Source organism: Dermacentor albipictus, chromosome 2 (genome assembly GCF_038994185.2).
Source record: "Dermacentor albipictus isolate Rhodes 1998 colony chromosome 2, USDA_Dalb.pri_finalv2, whole genome shotgun sequence".
Lineage (NCBI taxonomy): Eukaryota > Metazoa > Arthropoda > Arachnida > Ixodida > Ixodidae > Dermacentor > Dermacentor albipictus.
This window is the reverse complement of record NC_091822.1, coordinates 81,898,503-81,923,797: the sequence shown is the minus strand read 5'-3', so window position 1 is coordinate 81,923,797 and position 25,295 is coordinate 81,898,503. Positions and strand designations below refer to the sequence as shown.

The 25,295-nt window shown below is 42.9% G+C and overlaps 1 protein-coding gene and 1 long non-coding RNA gene across 13 annotated transcripts in view; one reads left to right on the top strand and one right to left on the bottom strand.

The window, feature by feature from the left end:
• Positions 1-15,188, top strand: part of LOC139055978 (uncharacterized) — a 45,178-nt gene extending 29,990 nt beyond the window's left edge. For 9 of the 11 annotated variants that reach the window (XR_011512061.1, XR_011512060.1, XR_011512058.1 and 6 more), the window contains 2 exons: positions 5,160-5,222; positions 14,323-15,188. Coding sequence is in view for 4 of the 11 variants with exons in the window: in XM_070533700.1 (XP_070389801.1) it covers positions 5,160-5,192 (33 nt within the window). In the remaining 7 variants the exon portion in view is untranslated. Of the gene's footprint in view, positions 1-5,159; positions 5,223-6,984; positions 7,160-14,322 lie in introns of those variants that run through there. The other 2 variants (XM_070533698.1, XM_070533699.1) reach the window with 2 other exon arrangements.
• The window catches only part of LOC139055979 (uncharacterized), a 34,912-nt gene continuing 16,823 nt past the window's right edge, over positions 7,207-25,295 (bottom strand). Inside the window, exons 3-4 of one of the 2 annotated variants that reach the window (XR_011512066.1) lie at positions 7,955-13,301; positions 7,207-7,590 (exon numbers count right to left, since the gene is read on the bottom strand). This is a non-coding gene — a long non-coding RNA (uncharacterized lncRNA). Of the gene's footprint in view, positions 13,302-25,295 lie in introns of both variants that reach the window. The other variant, XR_011512065.1, reaches the window with a different exon arrangement.

The window sequence follows — 25,295 nt, the reverse complement described above, 5'->3', positions numbered from 1 at the left end:
CGACTCTTCAAGACAAGCCAAGCGGCCTGCACGCACTAAACATTCTTAAGTAGATGCCTCATTTCATTACTTTCATCACTTTCCGCACTTCCATGACAAAATGAGGTACAACCAAACTTGCCTTTATTATGGGTTGGCTTTATAATGGCTGATGTCAACAAAAACAATAAAGGCGCATTTCGATTCTTTTCATCTGCTTTTGCACTCGTGAGCACGCAACAAATCGCGCGCGGCAATGATAGTAGCCACGTTTACTCTGATACGTTAAAAGTGTACCCTATTCATACGCCGACGCTTGTAACACAGCTAAGATATTCGCCCACCATTAGCGGAAAGTAGTGAAGACAGATGCCGCAGTTTCCGCAGCATGCCCGTCATGTGTTTCTGTCACTGGCAGCTAAGCGCGCCCACCTATTTCTGTCCCCTCAAAGTGGACATGGCTACGTTATTGCCGCAAACTTGCCGATATTAACGATATTATTCATCACTAATACGGAAGAAACTGTTTCAATGCACGTAATGTACTCACGAGAAGAAAAAAAAAATCGCGTTCGGCTCGCTCCGCTAGCCGCCATTTTTGTTTTGGTGTCCCGCACCCGCAATCTCGCATCCCGCAGCAAACGCGGACGAAAAAAAAAATTTTTTTTTTCCCCGGAAATTTAACCCGCGTAATGATCGCACCCCTGAATTTGCTTCAATTTTTCTGACAAAAAAAGTGCGATCATTATGCGAGTAAATACGGTAGTTATGTTTATCTGCTTGGCGATTTCAATTTTCCCCAAATCAATTGGCCATGCTTGTCATCGTCGTGCAAGCACGCAACCGATTTCATTGAATTAACCTTGGACTTAAATCTTTCTCAGGTAATCAATCAACCCACCCGTGACAATAACCTCTTAGATTTGGCACTAACTACCGCACCTGAAACCGTGTGTCCTGTGTTAATTTCTGACGGTTTCAGTGACCATAAGCTGCTTCAGCTGACGCTCCGAATTCCCATGTTATTCACTGGGTTTCAACATAAAAAAATTCGGGATTACAACAAAGCTAACTACATTTTCATCAACAGTGACTCATTCTTTCCGTCTTTTTCCCAACGTTCCGTTAACGAAAACTGGATACTTTACAAAGACAAATATATTCCGTACGTTTCGGCAGCGAACGACAAATCTAAACCATGGTTCAATAAAAAACTTTGAACACTACGTAATAAAAAAAAAAAAAAAACGTCTGTACCGCAATGCTATAAATCGGGAGAGTCCTCATGGAGCAAGTACAAAAATTTCCTTAGTGAGTACACTTTAGCCTTACGCACTTCTAAAGACAAGTACTTCACTCACGACTTACCTTCTCTCCTGAAGACTAATCCGCAAAAATTTTGGCAACCGTTAATACCCGGTCACACTTCTGATATTTCTCTGCTAGACGACAAACAACCACCTCTTTCAGACGGGGAATGTTCATCACTATTTAATGCATATTTTTCTTTTGTTTTTACAAGGGAAGACCATTCCGATATTCCAGTGGTTCCGGATTACGATTACCCATTTATGGCACCCATAAATATCTCAACTGAAGGCATTGTTAGTCTCATTAACGGACTTAAAACCACATCTGCTTGTGGTATTGACAATATTAACACTAAGCTATTAAAAAACACAGTATCTACTTCAAGTGTCATCCTATATCATATCTTTAAGCAGTCCTTGTCGTCTGGTGTCTTGCCCGTTGAGTGGAAGATTGCGAAGGTTTCCCCATTTTTAAAACTGGAGATAGACATAGGCCTGAAAACTATCGCCCAATATCGCTAACATCTGTGTCATGCAAACTATTTGAACACATAATCGCCTCGCACATTTACACGCACCTAGAAAAAAATAACTTTTTCTTTCAGAAACAGCATGGCTTCAGGAAAGGTCTATCTTGTGAAACACAGTTACTAGAATTTACCACCGATCTACATAGCAGTATGAACAACAGTCAACAAATAGACGCCATTTTCCTGGACTTTTCAAAAGCATTTGATCGCGTTGCCCATTGCTGGCTCATTTCTAAAATATCTCATCTAGGTATCGACTCACTAACCCTTTCTTGGCTTAGAAACTTTTTCTCCTTCTCCTGTCACTGAGGTCACGTCTGGTGTACCACAGGGGAGTGTGTTAGGGCCTCTGCTTTTCCTAATATTTATTAACGACCTACCTTCAAACATTTCCTCCGGCATACGACTGTTCGCCGACGATTGCGTTGTTTACCGACAAATTAATTCTATTAACGATCATACTGCCTTGCAGCATGACCTTCACATTATTACCGACTGGTGTAATATATGGAAAATGTCTCTTAACCCTTACAAATGTAATAATATATCGTTCTCACGCAAGCGCACTAGCTCCATATTCACATACACCATAAATAACACGAACCTGTCACGTACCACTACTTACAAATACCTTGTGTAAACCTCACTAGTAACCTTTCTTGGTCTCCGCATATCACTACAATTTGCGCAACTGCATCTAAAACCCTTGGCTTTCTGAGGCGCAACTTGCAAAATTCATCTGCTGACGTGCGTAAATTAGCATACCTGACATTTGTACGCCCGCAGTTAGAATTTGCGTCAGCTGTATGGTCACCACACCAAGAATATTCAATAACCATGCTGGAACGCATCCAGAACAGAGCTGCCCGACATATAACTCGGAATTTTGATCGAAAGTCAAGTATAACGCAGATCAAGCTCAATATTTCTTTACAGCCCCTAGACATCCGCCGGAAGATTGCTTTGCTCTGTCTATTTCACAAATATGTTCATTCCGATAAGCCATGCATATTACCCCTCGAAACCCCCGTCCGTACGTCCTCAAGATTACATAATCATTTTAGCTTCTAGCGCATTTTCGGTAAAACCACTGCTTTCAATTTATCTGCTGTACCTCGTGGCATATCCCACTGGAATGGTCTTCCCGATGATATCGTCACGATAACTGATCGTAAAATATTTCGTGAACGCCTGTGCGTGCTTTTTACATAATCTCCTTCCTTTTATATATCTGCTATGCTTGATCATGCTGTGCTTTGTTTTGTTTTTAGTTCAGCCACTGTACAGTTGTCTTAGGTTTATTTTTGAGTTGTTTCCATTGTACTTAACAGTTCTTTGTTACATTGCCCCCCTTACTCAATACCCGACAGGGCCTGTAAGGTGTTTTCTAAATAAATAAATAAATAAATAAAAAATGTGCAGCGTCGGTAAGATTAGCATTTCCTCTCTTCATGGTGGATCTACACGACGGACGGCGCATCACGTGACTACGCGTCACGAATTTGTGCCGTCCGCGCGTCATCCGCGACCCCCACGGACAACAAATGCCGTGCTATTTTTCGCATCCGGATTTTGGGAGTCGAATGCTGCGGATTTAGCCTAGCATGCTCTACAGTCTGGCAACAAGCGCGGCTTTGGGATCTTTCTGAAACAGCTTCATCGCTGCTGACACCATTCGTGTCTGTTCGCGAGCGTGCGATTTGCACAAGAGCGACTGAAATGAACCTGAGTGGATGAGGTAACTTTGTTCTTACATCTCGTGGAGCAGTTCGCCGCGTTGTGGGACATGGCTCTCACCGATTACGCGGACACGAGAGCGTAACAAGACCTCTTTCGATGAAACAAGCACTCGTCATCATCCAATTCGGACAAAACGACAGCCATTGCGGCCAACCGTTGTTTCCTTTCGATTGCCATTTTCATTCAGAGTGAAAAACACGTATGACAAAGTCTTTGTTACACCGATGGCGCCATCTAGAGTGAGTAGAAACAAGCAGTCATAATAACTTACGTCCACTGAGATCCGCCCGGGCCGCCACAACATCGTCGAGGCCATGTTCAGCCATACAGCCACTCTAAGCCTACACGCAGAGAATCTGAGTATCTCTTTCGGAAACGGTGCCCACTCATCACGAATAGATTGCTGTCGAAGCTTCTGGGCACAAATATAAACCAAATACAAGCCTCAGTTTGAAAATTACGGGTCACACAGTGGACGACGACGACTTGACAGGTTCGAGGCGGACGGCAGTCGCTTCGGGTGGTGTCGCCATGTTTATTTTTCCGGCGCGGTCGTCTGCTCAGTCCGTCCGTCGTCTGGATGGGCTTCGCAGCCAGACGGGCGGCGGATTAAGCGTCCGCGGCACAGATTTGCACGGAGCCGTCCGGCGTGTGGATACACCATCAGCGTTGACTGCTGCATTGTGGCGTGGTGGAGCACTGCCATTACGAATCCCCTCACAAACTATGAGCTACCAAGCTGCACTAAGACCAGTGCACCAGTTTCAAGGATTACAGCACGCATGCATGCGCACTCAGATGTGCATACATACAAATTGTTGATTACGTCTCTCATTGTACTGTTACACTAAGGTACGTTTTAATACTGGATAAAATTGCCGCTTACTTTGCACATCACATAGCATTAATTATAAAAAATTCAGCATGTGCATATTATAGCCGGCTATAAAAAAAAAAGTTACGGGGCTCCTTCCAACACATCATGCTATGTTTCGCAAGCTGTTCCAACAATTAAATAGATGATTACACAATGGTGGCCGCTTTTCATAAGTTAGCTTCGCTGGAATACATCCGTGTTAGTGGCAAAGCATACGAATTTGGTTTCGTGTCTTGGTGAACTGTGCAAGCTATTTCCGGCCCAAATTTCTTTTTAAAGAGTTGCACGCATTCACCATCATCATCATCCTACCTTAAAGTTCAATGCAGAACGAAGGAGCCTCCCTGCAATTATCATTGTCTTGCACTAGCTGATGCGAACTTGTGCTTTCAAATTTCATCATCTCACCTAGTTTTCTGTCATCCTTGGCGAAACTTCCCTTCCCTTGGCGCCCATTCTGCAACTCTAATGGTCCTCTGGTTATCTACCCTATTCATTACATGGCCTGCCCAGCTTCGTTTTTTCCTCTTAATGTCTACTAGAATATCGACCATCCCTATTTGCTCTCTGATTCACACCGCATTTATCATTGCATTGCTCTTTGTACGGTCCTTAACGTGTTCTCGAGATTCTTCATTAACCTCCAGGCTTATGTGCCATACTGCATGCTTAGAAGAACAATGTATCCAAGTTGACATTTTCAAATTCCCCGATTTTTTTCAGGTTTTCACCAAGTTTCACGTCAAGATGGGCTGACACCATGTCACCTGATGCTGTCACTCTCTGGTAAGCATGTTAAAAAAATAAAAACAATGCAGTTTGAACAGTAAGGAGTAGTGTTTATTTTATTCAAAATAGAAAACTGAAACAAGGGGTTTGTAAAATGCACAGCTACTAAAATATCTTCCAAAGAAACTCGGTGCCCTTTAATCTGTGAAGGCTGACCAGCGGAGCTGCGTATGTGGGCCCCTTAATGGTGAACTGCACTTCTGCCGCGGGTCAGCCTGGTATTGCACTACCTATGGGATTGGCCCATGTGTGGGGAGTGCTTAAAGCCTGCTTCATCTCCGCTGCAGGTTGGACTGGCATTTCATGACCTTCGGGATTAGCCCACATATGGGGAGTGCTTAATGCTTGCTTTACTTCTGCCTCGGGTTGGCATGGTATTGCACTTTCTTCGGGATCGGCCCATCGTATGAAAAATTGTTGGTCTATGCGCGGATGCGATCTGCCAGATCTTAGCAATAGACAGCTTCACTGTAAAAAAAAAGTGGTCTAGCTCACGGCAAATAGTCAAACATTTTAAAATGCGAATAAAAAGAGATGCATACAAAAGCAAATAGAGCTATTTGTATCAACTGATAGCAAGCTCATTGGTATTATGCCCGAACTTTGTCACATATCAGATTCTCCAAGCAACTGGAAAGTCAACCTCAACTGTCCTGAGATACTCTCAGACTGCGCATAATGCTTCAGTGTTGCATTTCACTGCTTTAAGGGGTTTATTTTGGTGTGGATGTGGGTAACCTGCATCTTAGTGTAAGCCAACACTTCGCTTTTTGAGCTCAAGCTCCTTCAAAGAGGCGGCGGCACAGTTCCTTTCCCAGTCATTCGTCAATGCAATGGTCCTTCCTATTCTTGTCCTCGTTCCGCTGTGTGTTCGCCCCATGGACCATTTGAAGCATCCTTTTGGTCAGTTGTACAGTCCGATTTTTCAGAGTCCCTAAGGGCCGCTACAATGTCCAAAAAAAATGAATGCATGTCTTTTACTGCCCTTAAGGGCCCAAATCGCCACAGGCACGTCCAAAAAAGCTCTGAAGGTCTGCCAGTACACTGATTAAGAGTGTCTCAAGAGTGTCTTGCTTCACTCTTGAGCAGCACTTACTGACTGCACAGTAATAACAAGCTCCACCAAATGGCTAGATTACTTCTGTACTACTCCAAGTGTTCCAAAAAAACTTTTGGAACACGAAGTAGAAAAATAAATTCTGCTCCTAAACTGCTCCAGAATGACAACTTTGTGCTTGAAATCCTAAACTGTCTTGACCACCACCACTGAGGGGTTGATCTTCAACATCACTTACGTACGTAAGATAAAATCTTAAGAAACACTTACTGGTTGTCTAAACATTTTGAAATGGTTTCACAGGTTCTAATTTAACACTTCTTATATGCACTTTTTAAAACATAACAGTGAATAACGATTTTGGTATTAATTTCGGTAACATATTTCAGTATTCTGCAGTTGATTTGGAGGATTATGCGTCATCACTGGTCTGCAATTATGGAAGTTTAGAGATAAAAAAGTGGGGGCAAGAATGCCGACGTTTTACACATTGTCGTTGTACAGAACGAAACCTATGCAACTTGCCATAAAACTTGTTTATATAGTATTTGAAATTACCCTAAGAGAGTATGTAAACAGCTGGGGTTTCATAGTTCTAGGTTCTTATGTTTTCGACTAGCACCTCCCTTTAAATGGCAGTAAAAGGCATGCATTAATTTTTTTTTTGGACTGCCTGATTTTCTAAATGTTTTGTTTTTGCAGTCCTCAGGGAACCACCCCTTGCCGCCAAGAAAAAGCACCTTTGACTGTAGCAGTAATCAGTGATTCGCCTAATTGGCAAACAGTTCAGTATGCCAAACAGCCTCGAGACAGCTGTACCTCTGACAGAAGGCACTAATACACAGTGCAATGCACTGTTTCTGCACCCTAGACTGTGGGATTCTCATCCCGTACTCTTGGGTCAAAGGAACGACAATACAGTAGTGCAAACAATCACAAAGGCATTTATTGCACCTTTCATTGATCAATGCCTGCTAGCCAAGTTGCTATCCACAAAACATGCCAATGGGCGCGCGACAAATCGCGGAAGTCCGACTCACCGTGACCGGATAGCGAGCGAATATGTTCGCCCCTTGCTGGATCCCAACACCTGGTTGTTCGCGTGTACGGTCACGCGAACGGTGGCTCTTTCATATAAGGCCTCACGAGACGGTCTTGCAGAAGCATGGATCGGCGCACGCCTGGCACGTCCGCGCTGCTTGCCGTCCCGAACCAAAGAGGAAGCGTGTTCTCCCTTGCGCCCCCAAGTAACCCTGCCGTTTGCATGGCCTGGGGCCCGCGGCGAAGCCGCAATGCAGGAGACGGAAGCTATACAGGAAAAACAACATATCAGGGGACGTGCGACAGTCGCGCATCCCCACAAGACAAATGTGATAAGAGCTATATTATGTGACCTATCATAACTGCGTGGCGCCAATACAGACAGGATATGCAGGGCATGTAGCGATGTGGACAGTAGCAATGGAATGATATCACCAGTGTACAGAGCGATGAATTCATTCTTTCTCTGTTACTGATAATCGAGAACTGCATCAATTAAAAAATGTGAGAAAAATTAAGAGAAAAATCATGTGTGAAGGAATACTACTCATCATATCTATTGCAATTATTCTCAGACAGCATTCCCTCTTTTTTGCTTTTATTATTAGTGCATTTATATAGTACTGCTCACCTGCTGTTCCATGTGTTCCATCGACACATACACGATCAGTTCCAAGCCTCTTGAAAAGCTCCTGTTGTGGTGTGGTCATGATGACTAGCATAAAATATGTCATCCAAAAGGTCCTCATTTTTTCTCTAAAAGAATGTCACTTTTTGGTGTTTAAAGAAGAGCAATAGGTTCTCCTTTTCACTATGCATCCTCTCAACCCAGAGTTGCATGCTCACATAGTCATTATCATGCAGCCGCTCGGTCTTTGAGACTCTGGCATCCCTCATTATGTTGCGGAGACCCTGCTTGCTTAACAGGTTGATGCGGTGCAATGTCTCATCCACGTTGGACCGCACATTATCCAGTACTGCATCAATGGACACGCCTTCTCGCAGCTTGTCTTGAGAGAGTAGAGAAAAAGTGTATATTAGTTGAAGCATAAATAACTATTACCGAGCACGCAAGGAAGTCAAATGGGCACTGATGAACATTTTTTAATATCATTATTTAGAATTCCTTTAATTGAATAATGAGTTACATTGACTTACAAAAACCTTTTGCAATGGTGGGTGTTAAATAGTTCAAGCTGTCACAATTTTTGTTCTTTTTAGGCCAGCTCTTTGCAAGGACATGGTGCTATGCAGCCTTCAGCTGCTGAAGAGGCAAAATTACATTTCTGAATTACACTACACGGTTACATTACATTTGAAGAGGCAAGATTACATATTTAAGTGTTTCAATGTTTGGTGTCATTGATAAACCGTCATAGGGATTATCTGCACCAGTGTTATCAGGTACGTAAGTGAAGAAATTTATTGTGTGTACCAAGTTTACAGCTGGGCTGCCAATTTCATCCTTCACTGTTGGTAACCTTGTTCGCACAAAAGACATTACTGAAGCATTGTGAAAGCATTGCACTGGACTGGACATGTGAAGATTGTGGTTCATATCCTACCCACGGCAAAAATGTCTTCCACTTTTATTTCCTTTACTAAATATTGCCATTATTTACAATTTCTATCCTTCAGTTAGGACTTCATTTTCCAATTACATTCCATAGCAGAAGTTATTGCCACTTCCATAGTGGCATGCCACCATAGAAGAGCAAAACAGAGTCGGCAATCGAAAACGTGCAGCATTTCCAGATTAACTTAAATATAAACATCACTGTTACTGACTGCATTGATGGACATAATTTGATTAATGTCAATATAAAAACTGTCAAAGCTTTCAGCAATTATTTATATAGTTGATTTATCAGTCGTTCATCCATATTTACGGAGCAGACACACCTGTGAATGTATGCTTTGAAGGCTATGCAGTCATGTGGGTTTTTGAGTTAAAGGTATTATTTCAGTCAAGTAGAGTACTGACTGGACACTTGAAGCTGTTTTACGAGTTCACGTCTAATACCCAGGGTGTCTACCAAGTTGACATTTCGAAATTCCCCAAGTTTTCCAGGTTTTCCCTGAGTGCCACTGCAAATTTCCCTGAGTGATGCAGAACTATGTTTTATATCAACACGGGCTGAAACCATATCGCCTGATGCTGTCACTCTCTAGTAAGCACATGAAAAAAAAAAGCAACTTAATCCAATTTGAATACTAAGGAGCAGTGTTTATGTTATTCAAAGAGAGAATAGACGGCAGGGGTTAGTAAAATGCACAGCAAATAAAGTGTCTTCGAAAACAATTGCAAATAAGGTCGGACATTATCAAATACGAATAAAAAGGAGATGCATACAAAGGAGATGCATACAATATTTTCTAATATGAGCTATTTCTATCAACTGATAGCAACCTCAGTGGCATGAGGCCTGAACTCTGTCACAATTGAGATTCTCTCTCAACAGCTCGTAAGTCAACCTCAATAGTTTTGACATACTCTCAGCCCACGCACGACGCCAGAGTGTTGTGTTGCACTGCTTCAAAGAGTGTATTTTGGTTTGGATGAGGGACACCTGCATCTCGGCATCAGCCAAAACTTTAATTTTTGAGCTCAAGCTCTTTCAAAACGGCGGCAACAAGCTTCCTTTCTCATTTATTCCTCAATGCGTAGGTCACTTCTGTTCTTGTCCGCCTTCCGCCACTCGTTCGCCCCAAGAACCATTTGAAGCATCTTGATCAGTTGCACAGTCCACGACCGATTTTTCGAGCTCCCTAGGGGCCGCGAAAACGTCCGAAAAATCGGCCAGTTGGAAAAAAATAAATGCGTGTCATTTACTGCCCTTAGGGGCTCAAACCGCCACAGGCACGTTCGAAAACGCTCTGAAGGCCTGTCGGTACACATATTAGGCATACCTGTGCTCGTACTGTGACAGGAAATGCCGGGTGCCCGCGTGCATAATTAAGATATACATACTGTATTCCGTGGCGCCCCTTCCCACGCTTGTTATGCTTCACTGCAATACTTTTCCGTAAGCTTTACCGAGTAACATTTCTGTACAGTGGCGAAGCTGACTTTCACGAACCGGCATTATGCAACGCACCGTGTTTTCCAAGTTTCTAAGCCAATCGCAAGGACCACAAAGGTGGAGTCCGTGCCATTGCTGACAGCAGCGAATTTTTTCAATAAAAAGTTCGGCACCCAATGGCAAGAAGCTTCGTAGCGAACGTCGAAGCAGCTAGGCCTAGCGTTGCCGCAGCGGTGGCAACGGGTGCCAGCGGATCTGCGTGCGAGTGCCGGTTCGAGGCGGCGAAGTAATGAAAACGGCAGCGGTGGTGCCTTTGATTAATGCCGTTTCGAACCTGCGGTCGCGGCAAAACGTCCGGAAAATCGGACGGCAAGGAGTTCTTGCGTCGGAAATTTCACACGTTCTGATACGTTGACACTATAGGGTACGAGGTGGCGCCGCGAAGCCGTCCAAATTATCAGGAATCTGGAAAGTCGCTCGTTGACTGTACACTGGCAACTCCTCCTGCCAACGACGAGTCATTACGATTCCTGTCTGCTATTCGAGCCAGCATTACCGCGACTTTCGACCCTTTCAATAAAATTGCCGCTAATTTTCCCTGATAGAGGCCCAAATTCCCCGAGTTTTCCCTGACTTTTCCAGACTACTCAAAATCCCTGAGAATTCCCAGTTTTCCCGGTTGGTAGGCACCCTGAATACCCCTGTCACACGGCAAATCTAATGTCATTTACAACGAATGACATTTGCTGATAATGCCATTTCTTTAGTGTCACACGGTAAAACGTAAGGACATTTTCGTATATGACATTTACAAACAAATGAGTTCGCCAAACTCATTTGCATTAGTTTGGAACTGAATGTGTATCCTCGACACCACAAGTTTACCAGTGTTTTGCAAACAGTACATGCTTCTTTTTTGTTTTAACAAAAAATCACTGTTATTCTACCCATTTTATTACCTAATTATTGCTTTAACGACATTAAAGTCCATCACGTGCGTAAATACAGAAAACTACTCTCAGTCCAGTGAAAAGACAGCCGTCTTTAGCTTTCGCTGCAGCAGTTGTGTTGGTTCTCACCGGAGCATCGGCCGCGGCCACTTCAATTGACTTGGCATAAAAGCGTGCGCGTGTTTACCTGTGGCACGCGCCAAGAATGAGGATATTAGAAGCTCGCATGCACATCAGAACGGCGATGACATGCAACTGCCCTTCTCTTACCACTTTAGCAGATGTAGCGGACGCACGTATCATTCTCTTCGCCCTGTTGCTTGCCTTAGCTCGACTCGACTTCGTTGGCAATGTCGACAAGTTCGTGATCGAACGCTACGGTTTGAAAGCAACGATCACGTATTCTAGTGGAATTTAGCATATTGGAAAATAATTATTGGACAAAAGTGAGTTTGAGGCGTGTCTTTTTTTTTTACTATCGTCATTGTCATCATTTTCAAATGACAGTTTTCGCCTTGTGGCAGCGTGCTGCAATAATGACATTAATCGCAAGAAATGTCATTTGTTGGAAATGACATTAGGTTTGCCGTGTGACGGGTATAAGCCTAATTATCGTGATCGTTCCAATCATGTTTCATTCACATAGCTGATTCATGAGCATTCAAAATATTTAGGTACCATATTTTCCAAACCATAGGTGCCACTATTCTTTTCATTTTCGTCCAAGCGTATTATACAACAGTGTAACTTATATATGCAAGACCAACATGAGACACTCTTTTTCTCCAGCAATGTACTTGCAGTTTATTTTACCTGCTAGAATGTGCGGCTCATGAAATTTTTTTTTTACTGAAGTTTAGTGCCCTGAAATAGGTAAGTACGACATATTAGGATAAGTGTATAAACATGCACAATCGCATTTCACGATGCTGACCAAAGTTAAGATAGATGCATCTTATACAATGAGTTATATACACATAATTTTTCTTTGAAGGTTGTGAAAAGAGGGGGAAAGGGGGTGACTTGTACAACAGTTCAAATTATAGTCCAGAAAGTACGGCACATGGTTTGTGAGCCCTACATATAGTAGAGTAAAATACAACTTGAGCTGATGAAAGTTTCACATGGAAAGCACATCTGCTGTGGATGACCTACAGTAGTGGTGAGAGGTCGCAGTTTCATCGATGTCTGTAATACTTGCACATCAGTTGCGGCAAAATGGCAGACATAATTATGTACAATGCACCTTAAGTAATCCCAAGTGGAAATTATTCCAGCTTACTGCTATTTTGAGACATTGAATCCCTCTAGGATCATAAGTCATACCAATCCAGTTAACTGCAAGCCTGAAGAATAAAGCAGAAAGAGAAAAAGCCACAGTCTGCTGCGTGGCCTACAGTGCACCAGGAGGCACTACACCTTCCTGCTTGGTACATGAAATGATGCAAACAAGTATAACTAAAGTCGTTGCCTGCAATAAGAATAGCCATATAGGTCAAATATAGGCCACTGGCTGTGCCAAGGTAGTTGTTAGCACTGTGAAATAGGAGAACGGTTCCCTTTTTTCTCTCTCTCTCTGAACTCTTCAGGCATTGATACAATCTAGCAAAATGATAAACATGTTTATGATGTCATTAACTATAATGCCCTGCAGTCAGTAAAGGTGGCCTCGAATGATGTCGAAATCATGAATTTCAAGCGCACTAACATGTGCTCCAAGTTCACTGCATGGTCTGGCATGAGTATTGCCTTGTATTTGGGGTGTTGAAAACTCAACAACCACTCTTTATGTATTATAAAGCAGAGCAAAAGCGGTTTCTTACCAGCAATAGCAGCTCTTTCCGACTTGGACAGAAAAACACGACCCAGTTCAAAGTCGTGGCCTCTGTGCTTGAATTGGAAAACCACATACATACCTGTGTTGTCTTCGGTCACAGCCATTGCCGCAAAACATCTTTTTCCACACTTAACACTTGAAGGCCGCTTCAGCTTTTGTTTACTGTAGCTGTGGAAAAAGATAACCGGGTGGTTTATTCTAACTTAAGCACTGGACTTCCAACACATGCTTAATGGTGGTTCTACTACACCATTTACACCATTTAGCTACTATTCAACTTGCCTGAAACCTGGCTACGTGAACTGCGCAAAGGTGTGGTATTTTCACGCTTTCAGGGCAACGCAGCGTTTTCAGCAGGGGTATGAGAAGGAGACTTAAATATAGGAAACAAATAGTGAACGTGCAAGTAATTCAGTTTGAGATGGATCATCTACTAGACTTTTCAAATATTGAGTAATATTTGCAGTAATGCAATGGATTGCCCGAAGTCAATGCATTGCATGCAGCATTTCAAGGGCACTTGGTTTGTCTCTAAACAAGAACACAAAACAAATCTGCGTTTTTACATGCCAATACCACGATCTGATTAACAGGCATGCCTCTCTCAGTAAAAGTTTCGTCCTGGCTGTCAACACCAATCGAAGGAATTACTATATGCAATGCTAACAGGGTACGGCGACAAAAGCAGCATTCATAGCAAGCACAATGGCATGCGCTAAGACCCATTGACCACTGGAAGGCACACAGTTTGCATTGCATACATGTATTCTTGCATGTGGTTCAGAACTGTATGGCAATTTTCACTCAGCTGCTTTCATTAGCCCACAAAAGTTTTATTTAACTATTTACAAAGGCTTTCTACCTACTCAAATAAAAGTACTTGCAACATACTGGCATGGTACCAATTGGCTGGTTCTGGGTGTTAAAATTTTCTTAAATGTGTAAGCATCTCTATGCTTACCAAACGTCCATCACGCAAGATAAAAATGTGGGCCGATCCCAGAGATAGTGCAATACTGGGCCAACCCAAGGCGGAGGTGAACAGCCTTCAAGCACTAAACAAAGTGAAAAGTGCACACAATATAGATAGAGCATGCAGCAGCGAGTGGCTTTACCTTTGTTCTGCCTGTCGCTACCACGAGATCGCTCGCAATCTCTCAGCACACACCGCACCCTGCCCCTTTCGCAGATCGCTTTCAAGATATGGGCCCGCTCTTCAAGGCAAAGCGACGAGAACACGGTGTTCAAGATATGGTTCACGCAACGCATAATGGTTTGACGTAGATGGATAAGGCACTAAAGAGCAATATCAGCTTATAATGATCAGAACGTCATCAGCACACCTGGCGCTGCCGTCTGCAGCAGTCCGTGTTGCTGCGACGCTGCTGTTTATACCGGTCATATTAACTTCCATAACACTTTTTTTTGTTCAAGTACTCTAAAGAGCCCAGGAGGCATAGGGGTGGGGGATGTTACGATTGGCTAGCGGGGATAGTGACCTTCTGGCTTCGCTGCAATGAATCGCTTCGTGAAGCCAACAACATGCCCCCTTCGGAGCCAGTAAGGCTAGACACGTTTGACGGACAGGATTGTTAGCTGGTTCGCTGTCACCTTCAGGGACCAATCGGAGCAAGAAAACTCCTGGAAATGTTTGTTCTATGGCGTTCCCCCATGTACTCTGGTAAAAGTCACAGTCATGACAGATTCAGCAGCTAACTGCAGAGTCAGCTCAGGAACCAAGACGTGCCAGCTTGAGTCAAGCGTGACAACACCTGTCTATGAGGCCCCACTTATTTTGGTGTGTTCAGTAAAACAAAAGTGCAAGAGAGTGTGTGAACCTTCGCCCTCAAAGGCGGGTACTTCGACGACTTTGGACGCTTTGGTTGGATGAAGGTTGGATGGCAGCTTTTCCTGGCCTAGGGATCTAGTAAGGACAGAGAGTGTTTAAGCAGACATTTTCGGCTGTTCAGTGTGCATCTCAGTCATGCTAGACTGATCAGATGTAATGTTCTCCACCCTTCATGTAGATATTGTAAATAAATCCCCTACTCCTCATTCTTAATGAGAACAAGTTCCTCCCTTCAACAACATCCTTAGCATGAATGAGTCGAACAATGGTATGGGCCAGGTACCCTTTTCATGGCAGACACCAACTCTTACAGGGATTACAATGAAAGGAGCAACAAATACCAAAAGTACACAACTAAACAAGAAATGTGAATTGGAACAACATGAATTAGTGCAAAAAAATGACTTATTACAGGGTATATACAATGTGTGAAAAAAACATAGAAATGACAAGGGTCAAGGTTCCTAAAATACTTATCACAATGAGCTGTTTCACATTACAAAACAATGGAAAAAAATTTAAGTATAGATTACTAAACAGGAAAGCAAAATTGCATATTAAATAAGAACATCAAGAAATGCAACTGGAACAGAACAGCAAGGTAAGAGGTAGTTCAGATTTCTAGGAACAACTTCAAATTATGTACAAATGAGTCGTGTCAGATAGCGAGGAGGAGAGGTGAGTGGAAAAACAGATTAGTGTGGGCGAAGATGGGTGCGATTTTAGGTTGGTGATCAAGCCGTCAAGACACACGTCACAAGCTAGTCTGATATTTAGAGTAACGTGGGATAACCGGTTGGAGTAAATGAAAGAAGGACAATAGTGTCAGAAGCCTGCGTATATTGAGAGGAGCTAAATTAATTTAATATTTGATTTCCGTAACTCTAGATGTATGCAAGTAGTTTCTTGTGATGAAGCGAGCAACCTTATTTTGCAAAAGACTCGAGTTTATGCTCGAGGTAGGCCTCGACACAAACTAGAGTCAGCGTCAATTAAGTAATTAAGACACAAACTAGAGTCAGAGTCAATTAAGTAAGCGAGAAATTTTGTCTTGGAGTTAGCCGAGTGCAAATAGTGCCTTATGAAGCCAAGAGATGTGATTGCTTTAGTAGAGTTTGCCGTTTTTACACTCTGCTAAGCAGCTGAGCGGAGCGGATGTGCGAATGCACATGCGCCCTCCGCTTAGCTGCAAGCGGGCTGGCGGAGTCAGAAACACGGTCCGCTTACAAGCTGCCTGAACAGAAGGTTGCTGCCATTTTTTCCTAGCAAGGTGGTCGATGCACACACCCACTCTGGCTTGTGCATCGAGGCACCTTGCCTGCCTTGCTCTTTACAAGATAGATTTGCACAGACGAAGACTTATGTCTGCTAGAAGGTGCGCATGCTGACCCATTTGAAAACCTCGCAGCACGGGAGTATGTGATGCACGCTGTGCAGCATGTTAGCATCAGAAAGGATCAGATTGTATGCAAAATGCAAGCTCGCTGGCTATCACGTGGCATTCCCCAAGATGGGGCTTTATTTTCCACTGGATAAAATGGACCGGTAACACATTACAAGTTCATGTTTAGATGCTTTATGGACAAATAAGCTATATGTATTCGTTTTACTTATAAAAGTTTTACTTATAGGTGCTTTTATTTTGTTTCATTACCCTGAATTCGGCCAGAAGGCACTGCAAATACGAAAGGAACATCAAGTGGAAAGCCAGAGAAGCCGAGATAATCTCGTGGGTGGCGGCAATGGAAAATAAACCTGCTACGAGTAACTACTGAAGAGGAAATAACGATATCGGGAAAGAAACAATCTATTATAACTCAAAGGGAAGTTTATTACTTTCTGAAATGAGCTCAGGATGCCTTAGAACACGCACTTATACAGCAAGATATAAGAAGGAAGAAGCATGTGCTTGCTGCGGTAAAGCTAGGGAAACAATAGAGCATGCTTTACTAGAATGTGAAATATCTCCCCAACAGTAGATTTAGGCACCACTGGCCTATACACCATTAATAAAATATATCCAGAGAGGGAGATTAAGATGGACTGCAATGATTGTAATGGCATCATTGGAATCAGACCTATGCTGGCGGGGTGTCCTGCGACTCTCCCCAACCTCGTTGAAGAATGGACACAGTGGGAGAGAAGGATACAAAGCGCATTGTTTCAGGACCAACTAAGGGCAGTCCAGGGGGCCCATGATGTCGCTGAAAGGCTTGGCCTGACAGTGCCAACGTGGGAGCGGCCCGCCTTGGCTTGAGAAGTCAAGCCTCTGGACCTCATTACAATAAAAGTTTTCACACACACACACACACCATTGGCCTGCTTGAAGCCCTTGGGTTCAGCAAGAGCAGGGGGAAAGTAAAAATGTATGCAGTAAAGATTGGTAAGCAGCGAATGGAAGATTGGTGGAGTAAAAGTAGGGAAACGACAAACAACAGAGGCTTGCAAAGACAAAGTTCAGAAAGTTTGGTTATGGGAAGTCATCGTGGGTTTTTTTTTCTTTGTTAACATACGTCGAACATTAGGCAATACAAGAGCTTCATGGCGCAACCCACACCTCTTTCCAAAGGGGACACTCGTAGCACCTATCCATCCATCCCTCTGCTCCGCTAGGCTAGACATACAACTAAAACGTACAATCACCCACCACTCCACCATGTGGCTAAGCGGGGCAACTTGGAGCGGGGAGAACTGTAAAGACACTAAACTAAAACATTCTAGTGAAAATCACATCTACGCAAATGTTCCATGACAGATTGAATGACAAATGAACACCCAGATATTGTGAATACCAAGGCTACGGGCATGTTTTATAATTTTGTAATTACATAACACGGGTTTAGCTGTAGTCCTGAATCTGATAGCTTTTGTAATATTAATGTTGATTTCCGCTTGCTTACTGCCCCACTTACAGAGATTGTCTAGGTAAGATAGAAGGTAGCAGGTATCCTCAGGGTTACTAGATCACGCAATCATCAGCAAATAGTCTATGATCATAAACGCCTACCATTACTAATATCGTTAATATAATCTAAAAACAAAATAGGCCTGAGCATGGAACCTTGCGGTACTCCAGATTTGACATGATTTAATGGAGACAAATGGTCATTGATGAAAACTGATTGCTACCGGTTAGTTAAAAAGTTGGTAGTCCACCTAGTTATTCTCACATGTATGTTAAGATCTGTCAGTTTATGAATAAGCCACAATTGAGGAACCTTGCCAAAAGCCTTCGCAAAGTCTACAGATATTACATTGATTCGATAAAAAAGATAATCAATCGTGTAAAAGTCCATGCCGATTGATAAAGAAAAAGTTTTGTTCTGTAAGAAACTTCATTAGAGCAGATGAAATGATGAGTTTGCAGCACATGCTGGTAAAGAAATTGGTCTGTAATTTGATGGGTTAGACGAATCACCAGATTTAAATATGAGAATTATGCAAGCTGCTTTCCAATCATTTGGGACGCATCCCGTGTCAATACATTGCTGAAAAAGCTTGGCTAAAATGCGACATATTGCAGGTTTGGATATCTTCAGAAGTTTAGGGCAGATGCCATCACAACCAGGAGCAGAGTTAGTTGGAAGACAATCGATACAGGACTGTACTACTTCAGAAGCGATATTAATGTTGTGCATGCTTGAATGCAAAATAGGGGCCTGAAAGCTTCTAGGTACACCAGTCTCATCTGTGAAAACAGATGAAAAAAACTTGAATTCAATAGCAACACGTGCCGGAGAAAGAATGTTACCATCCTTAGATAACGGTACCATCAAGTTCGATAATTTGGGTTTCCTAAATTTTTGTGTCATTGCTAAGCATGTCTGAAATGTCATGGTTGAAAAATTTATCTTTGGCTGTTGTTGTTACGGTCCTGCATAAGTGTGCGTGCTCACGATAGGGCCTCCAATCTTCCACAGATGCTCATAGTTTAGCTCTGCAATATAAAGGTTTCGCATGCGTCACAAACCAAGTGCTTTCTGTGCAGGCTGTTATTTTGAATTTTGGAATATGCTTTGCTTTTAAGTGTGATAAGCCCATCATGAAGTACCCAGTTTGTGTTTATGTTGCAATGAGGAAATGACTGAAAAAAGTCGACAGAAAAGGTGGAAAGGTCACTAACAAGCCTGCTGACATACACGCGGGTGTAATCAAATATTACTTTCTTTCTATTTTCACGTTTTTTCAGGGCACCTATGAATTCACAATGCAAGATATTGTGGCCACTGATACCATCCAATACATTTTCAGTTACATTATTTGGTTCTGTGGCTAGTACTGAGGTCAGAGTGAATCACCATGAGTGGGAACAGAAACAATTTGATGCAATTTGAAAGTTGAGAGCATGTCAGGAAAACATAGGCATTGACGTTTTTCTTGTGCCATACAGGGGTCGGCATCAATGCCATTCAATATTGGGATAGTTGAAATCGCCGACAAGAAATATTGGTGATGTCGGGTACTTGTTCTGGACAAAACTTACACATGTTTAGATGATCCGGAAAGTAGTGGGATGAATCAAGTGGACGATAGCAGACTCCAATGACAGAGGTAGAATGTGTGGGCAGACAGAGCGCAACCCTTAAAATTTTGAGGCAGGAATTAGTTTCAATAACGCAAGCTTCCAAACTAGATTTTACTGCAATTAACACACCGCCACCTCTCGATTCAGTTTTATGTTTTCTAAATAATGAAGGCTGACGAGACGAGGACGATCCAAAATATCGAATGACAACCAGGTTTCGGTGCCTAGAACATCTACTTAACAGGATTCAAGATAAGAACAGGAGGTGATCTTGCTTACGAAATACGCTGCGGAAGTTTGACACTAGAATTGACACATATGCATCACAGCGTTCATTTTTACATCACTGGGTTTTTGCGAGGACATGACGTTTCGGGAGGGCACTTACTTCATTAGTGGTATGGTCAAAGATAAATCGTGTTGTCTAGTAGAAGCTTCTCAAACAGAAGTTTGAACCTTTCAGCGGGCTTTTGTTTGAAACGTCCGAAATCTCGGAGTTTCTTCCTAATGGACTGCATCCTCATTGAAAAATCCTTATCAATCCACACGAGATGATTCAAACCTTTTTTAGTTTAAATGCATTTTTCAGTATGTGTTTTTTTTTTTAAGTTTAGGAATTTCACAATTATCAGCCAAGTATGGCCTTCTATTTTCTGTCCTATTCTATGGGCACGTTCAATTTCACCAGCTGCAATGCCTAAATATTTAGAAACCAACTCAGTTACAAGCCCTTCCTTTTCCTGCCACATCTCTGAGTCTTGCTCAATAATTGCTTTAAAGATAAGGTTGTTGTGACGCAATCTGTTACTTAGGTCGTCTACCACCAAACTCGTGTTGCAATTGTCCTGATTTTATGCTTTCCAGTTTGTCCTGGATATCCTTAAGCATGTGAATTACCTTGTGACGCCAGAGGTTCCTTCCATTTTGGAAAGAAGTTCAGTAACATTCGTTTGGACGTCTTTTACTTTCCCTGGGATGTCTTTCTGAAATTTTCCATTACAGGCTGCCGTATCCTTGAAAAGGGGTTGATAACGACATTCGGCTGCGTGGAGATGAGCAAGTGGTACAATGCTTAAGCGTACTTAAGTCCCAGAGGAGTTTCTGCATGAATTTTTCAATTGTTTATGAAGGTTTCTTACCTATTCAAAGGAAAGTATTTGCAACATACTGATGTGGTACTAATTGGCTGCTGCTGGCTGTTGGCCTTGGTGTCTTCCTTTGCTGTTGAGCAGCATTTACTGAGTGCGCAGTAATAATGAGCTGCACCAAATGGCTACACATTACTGCTGTACTACTCCAACTATTCCAAAAGGACCAATTTTTCTGCTCCAAAATGCACCACGACTACTTATTTCCTAGTCCAAATCCTTAACTGGCTAGGCCACCACTGCATGCTGACACACCACCCACTGTGGGTGTGGGCTGTATTAGCCAAGTCTCAGTAAGACAAAAATAACTGTGGCACTGTTCTTTTTGAGCTTTGTTACTTAATGAAAAGGCTTTGAATTCAGGCCACCAGTGCTGCAATAAAGTATTCCTATTCCAGCCGCCCCACTTGTTAAGAGCTGCATGCCACCTGCATTACTGGCTGGGCCAGTCACTTGAAATCGGTGGACTATAAGGTTAGAGTAGAATCAAACAGAAGAATTTTTTTCATATACTGGCTTTGGACGTCCCCAAATTTTTGGGATGGGCCTGCTATAAATTTTACGTATTCATAACATAGGAAGGTTATGACGACATGTAACCCAGGCAGGCAATGCTTTTGGAAACGAACTTTAAACTTTGCCACTCCGACAGTGGTGAATAGAGTGATCTGTTGTCATGTTTAGCAGTACTACTTGCATCTGACCGCTGGATGTATTGTGTCACTGTTCATTATTTATTACATGTGCTTATACCATGTGCTCCAAAAAGATGTTCCAATCATTGGTGCAATCTACTAATACCAGCTACGTACTTTCGCAATGTCTCTGTAGGCATCTCTTTAAATCCTTTTATGTCTAACACGATACACAAGGACTCCCCTGTAATCACTGACACAGAAATAGTACAGTGTAGTTCTAAAACAAATGTGCTTAACTCATATTGGTGACAACAAATAGTTTAACATTGGTGCTGTCATAGGTCTGGTTTGCGATTACAGCCGACGTCTTGTGGTTGATTAAAGGAGTTCTTTAACAGCAAGGTCCAGCATTACCAGAGCCTGATGGCTTGTAGACCCACCATGTTGTATTAGTGGTTTTGGCGTTGCGCTGCGAAAGTGAGGTTGTGGGATCACATCTCGGTCGTGGAGGCCACATTTCGACGGAGTTCGACGAGGTAAAAATGCAATGCCCGTGTACCGTATGTTGAATGCACGTTAACGAATCCCGCGAGGTGAAAATTAATCCGCAGTTCACCGCTACAGTGTGCCTCATCAGATCTTGGCTTTGGCACGTGAAGTGTCAAAATTTGAATGTTTTATTAACCGCAGGTACGGTGGCTGCCTAGTTCCTGCGTCATTTTAGATTACCTTTATCGTTAATTTCTACCTCCGTTTCCTCTGTTTGGGCTCCCTGAGACTAGGCCATAGTGGCTATGGCTAGACGCACCGATGAAAAAATCTACGAGTCTAGAAGCGTTGCAAATTTCGGTTCCTTAAAGTCAACTTTGCCATCATACACTGCGGTGAAGTATACCACGAATGCAAAGGGGCCACTGTGAGGGGACACAGCACGAATTCCTTCATTATACACATGCATTCCAGTTTTCTGTCACAGTATGAGCACGGAGACAACTAATAATCAGAACTTTATTTCTAAGAAGTCGTTACAATTTGTTGGGGTCCTTCAAGCGAGAAGCTGTTGCAAACAGCTTGAAAGTGCTTGACAGCACAGCAGTCAGTGTAGAAGAAAATAAAGCACGCATATAATTATATATTATATATTGACACGTGTATACATACATTTATCGGGCGACCACGTTTCGCCGCCTAACAAATCTTATCGCACAGCGCGGCACGCGCCTGCATGTATCCGAAGTTTCTGGAAAGTTATCGATGCTTCTATCCGCTGTCTGTTGTCGCCGAACCTTGTGTTATCTGATTTCATCGCGTGACGCGAATGGTGTAGAACTTTGTGGAAGGCACACGAGCCCCAACAAGTCTGGAACATTCGATGACTACTGTATAAAAGCTGACGCGCTGGACCCGCTGATCAGATTTTCGACGATTGCCGACTGTGTTCGCTGCTACATTGTGCTTTAAGTGTAGCCTGTTTTGTGTGCACAGGTTCGCCCAATAAAAGCTAGTTTTGTCTTTCACAGTACTGCTGCTGTGTTCTTTAACGTCACTACCACGTGACAATATAGTGATATACTACATGCTATATTAGCTCGTGCTTAACAATGGTAATTGCACAGTTATAAAATAGTAAAGAGGGGTGGACAGTGCAACTGTATGTCCCAACCGAAACTAACATGAACACTGTGTGTACAATATATATATACATATATACACTGTGTTCATGTTATGTCATGTTCGTGTGTGTGTGTGTCTGTGTGTGTATATATATATATACATATATATATATAGAGAGAGAGAGAAAGAACAGCACATTAGTAACTTCCAGTGACAGATATCCATACATTTGTTCCCGCGTGCAGGCATCATGTAATGAATGATTCTAGACCAAAAATTATTTCGCGTTTCCGGATAAAGACATGAACATTAATAATGCCTTGGTTTTCATACTTATTAAGAAGTTAAGGAACATTACAGGTTAGCGATTGCATTAGATAAATTGTTAGCCTTTTTGGCACGAGCCATCTATCCTGGCTGTAGTCCCGACAGTAATTTTACAAGTGAAGAGACTTTGTTAGAGGAAAAAATATGAATACAGTAAAGGAAGGCCATTCACATCTGGCAGTTTGAAAAGTGGTGATGTTGTGTGGAGGTATGGAATGTTAGCAATAATTCCGACGAGCACGTTTCTGAAGAAAAAGCTTGTGTTAGTGTTCACGGTGGTGCCCCACACACGCATGCAGTAGTTAATGTGAGACGCAAATAGTGCTGGGTAAATTTGTAATTTCAACTGTTCTGGAAAGAAATAATATTTTTAAGGCTGTTGTGGCTGGACCATCCCAATGAAGTGGAAAGGAGCGCGTTCGCTTTAGGAATGACATTGCAAGCCTCCAGACCAGAGACAAACAGGCTGGTATCATCCACATATAGAATGGTTGTTGCCTCGGTTTCTGCGAGGGTTCATCGAGCAATAAGGTTCCCAAAGAGCTCCAGCCCCACGGGAAGGTGCGAGGTGAAGTCCGGCAACACTCATGCACGCGGCTGTTCCCCCATTCTCCATTCCCCCCAGCTGCGCTTTGCTTCGCTGCACCGCTCATTCTTGGCTCAGCAGCCGTCCGACATGGAGGTTCCCATTGTTGATCCCGCCAAGTACGAGATTCGTTCCGTAATTCGCTTTTTGCACGCCAAAGTGACTCCACCCGTGGATATTCATCATCAGTTGATAGAGGTGTATGGCGACAAGTGCATGTCCGTTCAACACGTCCGAAAGTGGTTCAGGGAGTTTAGTGCTGGTTGAAAGAAAGTCCACGATGAAGAACAGAGTGGAAGACCGTCAGTTTCGAAGGTGGTTATCAAGATGGCCCAACGCAAAATGCTTCAATCGAGGAGGATCAACATCCGTGAACTTATTGCTCAAATTCCTGGAAGTTCTTACGGTACAGTGGAAAGAGCTTTGACTAAAGTATTGGGGTATCAGGAGTGTTGTGCTCAATGGATACCGCAGCTATTGACATCAGACTACGAGGAGAAACGCCTTGACTGTGCTCGCCAGTTTCTTCAAAATTGTCAAGAAGATAAGGAAGGATTGTTGGACTCCATTTTTATGGTAGACAAAAAGTGGGTGTTTCATTTCACTCCTAATATGAAATAAAAATCCAAAGAGTGGCGTCACCCAGAGTCACCAGTCGCAAAGAAGTTCAAGCTCCTTCTGCTGGCAAAGTCATGGCCACTGTTTTTTGGGATCATAAGGGGGTACTGCTGATCGATTTAATGGAACGTGGGACAACAATGAACTCTGAGAGCTATTGTGCAACACTATGAAAACTCAGGCAAGCTATCCAGAACTGCCGGCGAGGACGACTGGCAGCCAGTGTAACACTGCTTCACGACAACGCTTGACCTGACATCTCCTGTCAAACCCAGGAACTTTTGACAAACTTTGGGTCGACTGTCATGCCCCACCCACCGTACAGTCCGGACCTCGCACCTAGTGATTATCACTTGTTCCCCAAGCTAAAGGAACATTTGAGTGGCCAACGCTTCCGGAGCGATGAAGAAGTCGGAAGAGGTGAAATGCTTCCTCAACGGGTCAGCGGCAGACTTCTATGACACTGGGATACAGAAATTGGAGCACTGTATACAAAAATGCGTAGAAAAAGATGCCGATTATGTAAGTTTCATCTTTCCAATAATGTAAATTTCTATGAGAATAAACAATGTTGTCTTTTTCTAAAACTGATGGGAACCTTATTTCTGGATCAACCCTCGTATGTCTATCATGTCATTAACGTAAATGTCGAAGGGGACCTAAAATGCTGCCCTGTGGGACACCTAACAATATTGCCCTGTCGGAGGAAATACTATTTCCAATGACAATGTATTGCCTGCAATCAAGCAGATACGAACACAACAAAATGTGTCATTCCGTGTACACCGTTGGCAGTCAACTCTGTTAATAGAATCTTGTGTTGCATTGTCAAAAGCCTTGCTGTAGTCAATAAATAT